We start from the raw sequence: 10,746 nt of genomic DNA, 5'->3' as shown, positions 1-10,746 counted from the left end.
AATATAAAATTATGCACAAAATGAATTACTAATGTTTAAAAACGTGTTTTCTATGTATATATGTTCATTATATAAATCTGCTTTTATTTATTCACTCCACATAAAATTTAAAAAATAAATTATAAAATACAAAAACCTACCATTTACAATTTAACTTTTAAAATTTAAACTTTAAATTTAAAAATACCAAGTGCCCAGTGCTCAGCTCAGTGGGTAGACACACTGGCAGCTTCACTTATATCACACTTAATTCACTGTGTTTTATCTTCCCATCGCACTGATGAGTGGACAGTTTTCAGGTGCCCGTGCACCGGCTCTATATGATATCCTTTTCTTGCAGACTCTACACTCTGCCTATGTATTGTCAGTAAAATTTAAATGGTTCTAGATTTTGCTTCTTTTCTTGGTGTCACTCATTTTCTTTACTCCACCTTTCTAATGTGACGACATTGTCTCTTGTTGTTGCTCCCGGCTCTCTTTCTCTCTCTCTCCCTGCTGCTCTTTTCGTGTGCTACTGCTGTTGCGAGTGTAACTACCGCCCCTAGCTCCTCCCTCTGCTCAGAGGCGGGAGGGGTGCAAACGCAAGGCTCTGTTTGCGCCCCTCCCGTCTCTACTCAGCGCAAACACAAGGCTGACGTGCAGCGAAAAAAGTGAGAGAGAGGGCAAGAGAAAGTAAAAAAAAAAAAATCCACGGCTCCCAATAAGGAGCCGGCTCGCATCGTTCACTTCAAAGAACCAGCTCTAAGAGCCATTTCGTTCGCGAACGACCCATCACTACTCCGGTGACTGGTCAACTTTCCACTCACCACTGATTTACTGTAGAAAGAGGATGAGAGCGTAGAGGGAATACTTCAGAAGCGCAAACCAGGTAAATAAAGAGTAGTAGATCAGCCCTCCACACACCAACTATTTTCATCTCTCTTGATTAATCTCATCTCCTTCTGTCTCCTGCAGGGCAGCTTCCTTTCTAACATCCTTCAACAAACCTTCCTCACTGTCCCTTGTTTGCACATGCCCAACACAACCTCAACCTGGCCAATGTAGAACAATGTAGACATTTTTTCCAACATGTGCAGTCCCAATGATATTGTTCTTCCTAATCCTATCCATTCTCTCCACCCTCAAAAAGAATCCCAGCATCTTTGCTTTCCCCAAACTCACCTCCAAGAACTGCAATCTATTAAGAACTCTGCTGCCCCCTTACTCTACTGCACTCACTCTAGAGACTATATCACCACATCCTAAAAAGAACATTACTGGCTGCACACTGACTATAGTATTGAGTGCAAACTCCTAATCAACTTTTAAGCCTTCAACAACCTCGCCCCCGCCACCCTGAGGGATTGTCTTTACTGTCACTCTCCCACAACACTGCTAACACTAACCTCCTTACCCCCATCATCAAAATCATAAATCTGAGGGTACAATCCTTTGCCACTGCTAATTGCACCCTCTGGAACTTCCTCTGCTCATTAGATTCTCTCTAGAACTTTAAATCACAGCTCAAAATCACCTGTTCAAACTAGCATTTCCTACCTGACCATCCTCCAAAACTGACCTTTCTATTCTGTTGAGCTGGTCTTTAGAAAGATCCTTGACTTTCTTTAAATTACCATTTGGACAAAGGTAAAAATCACTGGAAAAATGATAGTAATGAATTATCTTTTTTTTTTTTACATAAAGATAGCAAAGATAGCAAAAGTGTCTAGGAAGTAGTTACAAAGGTAAAAGCTTCAATAAATGATGACAAACACATACCTGGAGGTTCCTTGACAACTTTCTTCATCATTCTAGTATCTATAGAATCTGTAATAAAGTCTATTAGTCATGTGATTTCATAAATTGAACAAAGTTGAGACTAATCACATTGTACTTACCAATCTGTGGATATACAAGATTTCCTTCATTGACCTCACGCTCCGCTCCGACCTCCTCACGCTCCGCTCCGACCTCCTCACGCTCCGCTCCGACCTCCTCACGCTCCGACCTCCTCACGCTCCGACCTCCTCACGCTCCGACCTCCTCACGCTCCGACCTCCTCACGCTCCGACCTCCTCACGCTCCGACCTCCTCACGCTCCGACCTCCTCACGCTCCGACCTCCTCACGCTCCGACCTCCTCACGCTCCGACCTCCTCACGCTCCGACCTCCTCACGCTCCGACCTCCTCACGCTCCGACCTCCTCACGCTCCGACCTCCTCACGCTCCGACCTCCTCACGCTCCGACCTCCTCACGCTCCGACCTCCTCACGCTCCGACCTCCTCACGCTCCGACCTCACTTTCTTCACTTGAATCTGTCAACTGTAGGTTATCTAACAAAATAAAAGATTGTCTTAATGAATTATAAGGTTATAGTGCAGGAAACGTGTATAATTCTTAACCTTAACACCACTTTACCTTCGATTTCAATCTCTTCAAGTGTTTTGCCTTGAAGGCTTTTGAGAGACCCTTTCTCCATGGCAATCAGTAGTTTGGATATTTTGGCAAGCTGGGTAGTAGCCTCTGGAAGTCTATAATATTCGCGATGAACACGAATATCATGACCTAGGAAGTTGGCAACTTGGTCTAACTCGTGATTCTTGAGGTTTAAGATCTGAGACAAAGTTGCGACATGTTTGCGCAACTGCGTTGAACGTAGGTGTTCAGGGTTTTCAGCCCCACATTCAGTCGCATAAATCCTCAAACAGTCCTGTCCTCTGTAGGGAGTCAGACAATGAGGTCTGGCAAACAGGAATATGTTTTCTGCCAGAACACCACAGTCTTGTCTTTTCTCTGTCAGCCATGTTATGGCATTCACCATGTCTGGTGAAAGTAGCACTGCAACCTTGCGTCCTCGTTTACCCCTCAATTCTACACGACTGAAGTGTTGACAAAGGTAAAGTTCAAATTTTGTCAGTCCAATTGCAACATCCTTGTGCAGGGTACTAGTGTCTCTCTCCTGGAAGCCATTCAGTGTCATCTTTGAAATTTCTCCCCCTCTTCTCCTGTTAAATAGTATTACATTTGCCATGGTAGCTTTACAAAGTTCACTGTATGATTTTGGTGAACTATGCTCTTCCAAGTCCTTCAGTGCTTGTTCTGTAGTCTTCTCCAGATGTCTATGAAGATGCTGAACATCTTCTGTGAAAGGAAGTGTGGAAGGCTTGTTGAAGTGCCGCTCGTTTAGTGTGGTTAATGCAGTATGGGAGATGAGTTCTGACCACTTTGTAGCATAAAGGGTTTTGAAACTCTGGGTTGACTTTATCAGTGCACTGTCTTCTGCCATCAGTGCTCTGCAATGTATAATATCACAGACTTTCTGCAGTGAGTGTCCCAACTTTAAAGCAAGGCTTGGAGTCGAGTAGCAGTTCTTTTCTTCATCATACCCACACACCTTCTTAACAGCTTTGATAACCACATTGAAATTTGCAGGTCTTACAGCATCCTCAAAAGTGTGTATTGAGCATTCTTTCCGAAGTGTGAGCAGAAGTCTTCCATATTCTCGGAGTGTCTGGCGAATGTAGTCAAATTTGGTGGGATCTTTCCCATGTTTGTTAAAGAATGATTGAGCAAGCTGAAGAATAGAGAAGTCACTTCGCACAGTAGAAGTTATTTCATCATCTTTCATGACAGCTAATATCTTCCAAACACCGGGGGAAACTTGCTGACACAGAGCTGACTCACTCATACAGGCCAGGGACAAGACCTTTTTTCGTCCCCCCTCTGAATTGGCCTCCACTGGTTTTGAAGAACATTTACGAACATGTCTCCAAAGATCTCTTTTAAGATATAATGCCTCGCAATAAATGCAGTGAATATAGTCTTTTCCTTTGTAGGGTTTTTTTGATGTGCGTCTGGTTTTTAATGATCCAATCCCACTTGCGATGACCTCCGAGTTATGTCTGTGGTTTCCTTTGTTTCGCAGCTTAGAAAGCATTTTCAAACGGTCTTTGGACTTCTTGGGAAGACTTAAAACTCGAGCAACATCTGCATGTGATTTCTCATGAGTTTTTAAATGACGTGTAAACTTTGTCTGTAGTTTTCCACAAATGTAGCAGTATGTTTTGTTTCTTAGTGAGGAGGATGTTTTTAAGGAATCTTCAGCCGTAGTATTAGAGTCATCAACAATGCCTTCAGCATCAGACTTTTCTGCTGTGGCAATAACCCCTGATACGTCGAGCTGTCTTGTGCCAATTCCATCTTCAGATATTGATTCGGCATCTTCTGAAATTCTTTGTCCTACTCTCTCTAAAAAACTTTCTAGGCGAGGTCTTTTCGTTTTGCAAGCAGATTGACTGCTGGAGATCTCAGAGTTCTGTACTTGTTTGCAACTTATATTTAAAGGCTCTGATTTGTTGTCCCATGAGCTGTCTGAGTCAGCTATAGAATCTGGCACATATTCCTCTTCTGATGAAGCCCCCTCACTTGAACTATCTTCACTAAAGACCTAATAACAATCAAAAACACAAAGTAAGACTTTGTTTACCTTACATATTTTACTGAGAAGAATTCTGCAAAAACACTTACCTCTGGAAGAGGTTCAGTGAGGTTCACCTTGTGGCTAACATAACATCTTTTGTGCCAGGACTGGTAGCAAACTAGACAGAGAAAAATTAAGTTAATAAAAGAAAGGTAGTTAAAGCCGCTTTCCCCAATTTAAAAAAAACAGGCTAGATGGAAGCATAAACACAGTCAAGAAGGCTCCCCCCTCCCATTGGATATTATCCATAGGCCACACCCCCTGGTGTGCTTTGCTGCTAAACAGGCCAGTGCATAGTGTGGTGGAGCCATGTTAATGTAGAATTTAAGGAGTCAGGAAAGACTGTTCTATCGTTTTTCTGGACTGAGCCATGTTATTGGCTGATGGTTTTAGACAAATGCAACAGAACCACTTCATTTTTTTTTCTTTAATCTCCAAACAACATTTATAGCTATGCTTTGTTAAAATGTTGTTATGAACATGAAAAAAAAATATGTTAAGCTAACTTGTTTTTGCAAATTGGGTATAGCAGCTTTAATAATGACATGGTAAGTAAATATGTAAAAAGTGCAGATGTAAAAGGTTCATTATGAACATATATCATATTTACTTATGGATTAGTTTTTTATAGTGTTCCTTATGGATCATATTTAAGATATTCTAATGTACCCAACCTTCCATAATTAAATAATTACCTTCACATCTCACACCACTCCATTTCAGAGGCGAAAAAGGTCCTCCACATGCAAAACATTTTTCTAAACTTGACATTTCGTCAGGGACTAGATCATGATCGCAGTCCTGTTTGGTAAAAAAAAAACCAAAAAAAAAACCAGTGTAATCAAAAACAAAATTCATACTTTTGTGATGTAAAATATCACAACCAAATAGTTGTTTTGGTTCCTCTTTAAAAAGGAGTTAAGGACGGTAGAAAAAAAAAAAAAAAAAAACAGGTTCAAGTGTTACTAAAACTATTAAATCAATTTTTGTAACTTTTGCAATGCAAAATTTAAAGGGAAAAATACCTGCTGTATATAGATCAATTTTCAAAACAATTTGTTCTTCTAGGTTTTATATTATGGTATATATTACAAAACCACAATGAAAAGAAAATTCATTGTGGACCCACAACACCCAAAAAAGATTAGACTTACAATTTGTTCTTTCTGAAATGAGAAGATGTGTCCAAAGTTTTGACTGGGAGTGTAAAAAAGTATAATTAAATCATGAAGTCATGAATCCATCAAGACATAACGGATGGCCTTTACACAACAATGTTACATAAATGTGCTTAGCATTAACAGGAAAGAGTTTAGCGATTGTTTCGGTTGTATTTACATGCTCCTTCCTATAGTAAGCTTCATTCTTGCTCCTTGATCAGCTGAAATTCAAATATGCGATCTAACTACATCAGAGTTCATTTCAACCAAGCCGAGAACTACGTCTTTATGCAAACCAGATTTAGGGTTGGGGTTTCATACTTCTTGTTTCAAATCTCAGTCCTCCTAATGCGTGCATCTTACTTGGTCAAGATAACCAAGGACCCACATACCTCAATACTGCCTAATAACTAGCACCTCAGTCTACAACTAAAACAATCTGACACTGAAACTCCAATTTACCTTTGTTGTGTCGTTAGGAGAGGAACTGGCTGCATTCTCATCCACAGCCTGAGATGGCACCATGTTGGATTTCTAAGGAAGAAGCATGAATAATGAATGGCAGTCTTTGGGTCTAGCCAAGATGAATACAGTCCTCCTAATGTCTGGACCTGTCCAGTTGAGTAATACACAGGACCCGTGTGTGTATGCACAATTGCCAGAGTAACTCTCATTGATCTGAATTCATTTCGAAACTCGGTCCTCCTAATGTCTGGACCTGTCCAGTTGAGTAATACACAGGACCCGTGTGTGTGGGCGCACTTGTAGGTAGAACTCAGTTGTTTATACTTCCTGTTTCAAATCTCAGTCCTCCTAATGCGTGCATCTTACTTGGTCAAGATAACCAAGGACCCACATACCTCAATACTGCCTAATAACTAGCACCTCAGTCTACAACTAAAACAATCTGACACTGAAACTCCAATTTACCTTTGTTGCGTCGTTAGGAGAGGAACTGGCTGCATTCTCATCCACAGCCTGAGATGGCACCATGTTGGATTTCTAAGGAAGAAGCGTGAATAATGAATGGCAGTCTTTGGGTCTAGCCAAGATGAATACAGTCCTCCTAATGTCTGGACCTGTCCAGTTGAGTAATACACAGGACCCGTGTGTGTATGCACAATTGCCAGAGTAACTCTCATTGATCTGAATTCATTTCTAAACTCAGTCCTCCTAATGTCTGGACCTGTCCAGTTGAGTAATACACAGGACCCGTGTGTGTGGGCGCACTTGTAGGTAGAACTCAGTTGTTTATACTTCCTGTTTCAAATCTCAGTCCTCCTAATGCGTGCATCTTACTTGGTCAAGATAACCAAGGACCCACATACCTCAATACTGCCTAATAACTAGCACCTCAGTCTACAACTAAAACAATCTGACACTGAAACTCCAATTTACCTTTGTTGCGTCGTTAGGAGAGGAACTGGCTGCAATCTCATCCACAGCCTGAGATGCCACCATGTTGGATTTCTAAGGAAGAAGCATGAATAATGAATGGCAGTCTTTGGGTCTAGCCAAGATGAATACAGTCCTCCTAATGTCTGGACCTGTCCAGTTGAGTATTACACAGGACCCGTGTGTGTATGCATACTTTTCAGTATAGCCTTTATTCATTTAATACTATTTATACTTATACTGTACTATTTACATTATACCTTGCTTCTCCATGGCCAGTTGGAATCACCATAGTTATAGGTGATTTCTTCTCCTGGACCAATATCTTTGATTGCAAACAAACAGAGATGGGGCCTTCCATCCACTCTGGTAACTGTCATTTTACTGTTTGGATTCACATTATCATCATTTACAAGTCTGCCAAGTGAGCCGTCCTCTCTGGTAGCATCAACACTAAAACAAAAAGTATACAATAACAATTACACTCTGTAAAGAAAGTCATTAAGTATATTAGGTTGTAGAACGTCTGAATAACATTTTAATATTCAATTCAAAATATTATTTGAATATTATAATTTGTAAACCTCATGTATTTTATCCTTTATCAAAGCAGTTACATACCATAACTGTTTTCCATTGAACTTGAAATCAAATATGAAAACCTTGAGTGCATCATGGTAAAGTTTCATTCGGTTTTCTTGTTCCTCTTTAGTTATGATTTGTCCTCTGTACTCAAAAAGAAAATCTCCCTTTTGAAATGACCGACAGCTGAACACACCGCGACCTAAAGACACACATCAAAAACAAATTGGGCAATAAACTATAAACCATTTAATTAAAATCCTTCTTGTTTTTAAATATGTTTTTTATTTGATTATATTGTATTATTTATTTTGGAACATGTAACATGTTCATAATTCCTTGGGGAAAGACAAGGAAAAAATAGAAATATAATAATAATAATAATAAAACAAGTATAATTATATTCGTGATTATTAATTTTCTCATGCATGGTATGCTACAAAAAACTACAAAAAACATAAAAATTTCTATTTTGAGAAGCTGACTGCATTCTTTGGAATCAACTCACCTTTAAATGAATCAATATACCTCACATCAAATCCTGCCTTGTCTTCACCTAAGGAGCAGTAATACCTAGCATCTTGTATGGGATTTATTTTAGCTCTCCGTGGCCTTGTTGCCGCCATCCCCTGCAAAGATCAGGTATTAATGACTTTAGAAATAACACATTATACTACAAAATGTATGTAGACATAGAAATAAACAGATCGAAAAATCTATTTATGTTGGGGAGAGCTCCCCTAAAGGTTCCAAATATCTGTGTTCCTCCTATCTTGTATCACTGTGTGTCAGAGGCTGCATGCCCTACCTGTGGAAGTTCTGTTTCGTATATTTTATTTGGTCTAAGGTTACTGCAAATCTTAATGAGTTAATTTTCATATCCACATTTCCTTAACCTTTTATATTTCTTAAAGTTATAAATTAAAATAATGATTTAGTATGGTTGAACAATAAGCATATTTGTCCTACAGTTTTTGTTTCATTTGTAAAATATTTTCTGAAAACAGATCTCACTAGTTTTAAAACCACAAGTTTTGTGATGCTAAAACCAAAATTAATCAAACCAACAGCAACAGAATGTCAAACTTTTGCTACTAGCATGCTGGCTAGCTAAACTGTCAAAAATTAGATGCTTTGGTGTATCCGAACGTAATATAATAACCTATATTACTTTGCTTTATTGGATGAATATATTTATATAAACATCATGTGTAAGGGAATTTGTATGGTTCTCACCTGATCTTCCACGAAAGCAGTAAGATAAAAGCTGTCTCATTAAATCCTCATGTCGTGCACCTGAACTCTTTAGTGTCCTCTTCTTCTTCTTCTGCTCTTTAAATGTTCATGGTGGTTGGCAACCAGCGTAGATGTACATTAGCGCCCCCATAGTGCTGAGGAGTGGATATCATTGGCCAAGAACAGTGGATTAACACTGGGATTCTTGCAAATAGAATGCTATGATGTAATAGAGTTAAATTGCTCTAGTGCATTCTGACATAACTCACTTGGAATATGTAGACTTAATAATACTGTATAAAATGTAATTTTTCCAAAAGACTGATATTTATGCTTCTAAATTTTTAAAGAATGAAACAAAAGTAGTAAATGGGGATGATGAGTTTTAGTAACAACTTCAAAGTTATTTGGCTAAAAGAGTTTTAAAATTCAAATAATTAACTTGGACCAAAAAGGCATATTATTGCTACAATGAGATTGGTGAATAAAAATAGATTAGACCACAGATATTTAAGTATTGCAGCAATACAATTAATTTTCATGACCTTAAGTGTTTTTGTGATGCTTTCTTTTTCTTTTTAAATAGTAAAAACTCATGACATAATTAGGACAAAGTTTATAATGAAATAGAAAAATCTTTATTATTGTGGCTGGTCTGGGATGCTGCTGCAGGTGAGATGGACTCACCTGCATTGTATCTACAATCTGTTACAGCAACCGTATAATTATTGTAATTGTTGGACAGCGCGAGGGAACGACCGGCTCAGGTGAGCCACAGGCTGGTGCGCTAGCGGGATGGGGGTGCCGCTGGAAGCGTGGGCGGTCCCTGGAACCACCTCGTCACCAGCGCCGCTAGATCTACAGGCGAACGCCCAGGTAGTCACTTCCCCGTGGCTGGGCTGGGGCGCTGATGCTCCAGGCCTATTCCCTCGCTTGCTCATGGAGGGGGGGAGGTGGCTCCTCGGTCTTAGTCGGGGGAAGAGGGTATGTGGCGGGGCGTGTTCTGCGATGCCGCTGCATGTGAGATGGACCCACCTGCACGGCATCTATAATCACACCACGCTGGCTTAAAACTTGTGCTCTGCTTGTGGTGTTGTTTGTGGTGATGTGTACGGCAGACACAAACATACCTTCCCACCCTCATACACACAACCACAAACACTCGGCCCTCACCCAACGTGGACACAGACATAAATGGACACTGTACACACAATCACACTCCCCAAACATTCTCTACATCCCAGGTCCAGGTATTCTTGCCCCGGAGGGGGAACTCATACCCAGACCCAGATGTTGCCCTCCTCCCTGAGGTGGAAATCAAGCAGACCGTCCCCGGCTCCGCAGTGGCAGGGGGCCGCTGCAACCCAGGCCTCGATCAGATGGCCAATTCCACCTTCAGGCCCCCCCGCCCTGACGGCTGGCAGAGAGTGGGGCTCTGTGAAGACCCCATGCCTCCCTCCGCTCGCTCATATGTAGTGTTGCTGCGTGCTGTTCTAAAGTGCATTTAAAACACGGGAGGAGATGTCATCTGTTCTTTTGATATTCATCAGAACCCTGGCTGCAGCATTTTGGATCAGCTGAAGACTTTTAGTTGCATTATGTGGACTTCCTGATAGTTAAGAGTTATAGTAATGCAGCCTTGAAGTAACAAAGGCATCAACTAGTTTTTCAGCATCACTCCTGGATGGGATGTTTCTAATTTTAGCAATATTACGGAGGTGGAAGGAGGAGACCCTAGAAACCTCTTTCATGTCAGATCTAAATGACATGTCTTTGTCAAAAAATAACACAGAGGTTCTTTGCTTTATTACTGGAGGCTAATTTAATGCCATCCAGATGAAGGGACTGACCAAGTAATTTGTTTTTCTGAGCTTCTGGTCCAAAGACAACGTCTGTCTTGTCGGAATTCAAAA

The 10,746-nt window shown here is 40.4% G+C and overlaps 2 protein-coding genes and 1 pseudogene across 2 annotated transcripts in view; all 3 read right to left on the bottom strand.

Annotated features, from left to right (window-relative positions):
• LOC146653374 (uncharacterized) overlaps positions 1–3,107 on the bottom strand; it is a 5,537-nt gene extending 2,430 nt beyond the window's left edge. Inside the window, exons 1-4 of the mRNA XM_085379441.1 lie at positions 2,399–3,107; positions 2,276–2,313; positions 1,878–1,971; positions 1,759–1,806 (exon numbers count right to left, since the gene is read on the bottom strand). Of these exons, the coding sequence (XP_085235567.1) occupies positions 1,759–1,806; positions 1,878–1,971; positions 2,276–2,313; positions 2,399–3,011 (793 nt within the window). The 5' untranslated portion in view covers positions 3,012–3,107. The remainder of the gene's footprint in view (positions 1–1,758; positions 1,807–1,877; positions 1,972–2,275; positions 2,314–2,398) is intronic.
• Positions 3,068–7,081, bottom strand: LOC146653373 (uncharacterized). The gene is made up of 6 exons (XM_085380493.1): positions 7,019–7,081; positions 6,551–6,622; positions 5,156–5,261; positions 4,508–4,578; positions 3,375–4,427; positions 3,068–3,121 (listed from the first exon to the last, which is right to left on the bottom strand). Exons 1-6 carry the CDS (start codon positions 7,079–7,081, stop codon positions 3,068–3,070), a joined length of 1,419 nt encoding a protein of 472 aa, XP_085236619.1.
• LOC146653372 (histone-lysine N-methyltransferase set-1-like) lies at positions 7,081–8,351 on the bottom strand (annotated as a pseudogene).
• Positions 8,352–10,746: the final 2,395 nt, after the last annotated feature.

The sequence above is a fragment of the Rhamphochromis longiceps genome, linkage group LG14, assembly GCF_057381845.1.
Source record: "Rhamphochromis longiceps isolate RC_006_pf linkage group LG14, R_longiceps_female_GT1.1, whole genome shotgun sequence".
In the NCBI taxonomy this organism is placed as follows: Eukaryota; Metazoa; Chordata; class Actinopteri; order Cichliformes; family Cichlidae; genus Rhamphochromis; species Rhamphochromis longiceps.
This window is presented reverse-complemented; position numbering and strand designations above follow the sequence as displayed.

What these genes read in the sequence shown, in the direction of transcription:
- LOC146653373 (XM_085380493.1), bottom strand. Translation starts at nt 7,081, where the DNA reads ATGGTGGCATCTCAGGCTGTGGATGAGATTGCAGCCAGTTCCTCTCCT. An exon ending in GAGTGGTGTGAGATGTGAAG is followed by an intron (nt 4,579 to 5,155) that starts GTAATTATTTAA and finishes TTCTCTGTCTAG; the next exon opens with TTTGCTACCAGTCCTGGCAC. An exon ending in TCACTGAACCTCTTCCAGAG is followed by an intron (nt 4,428 to 4,507) that starts GTAAGTGTTTTT and finishes GATTGTTATTAG; the next exon opens with GTCTTTAGTGAAGATAGTTC.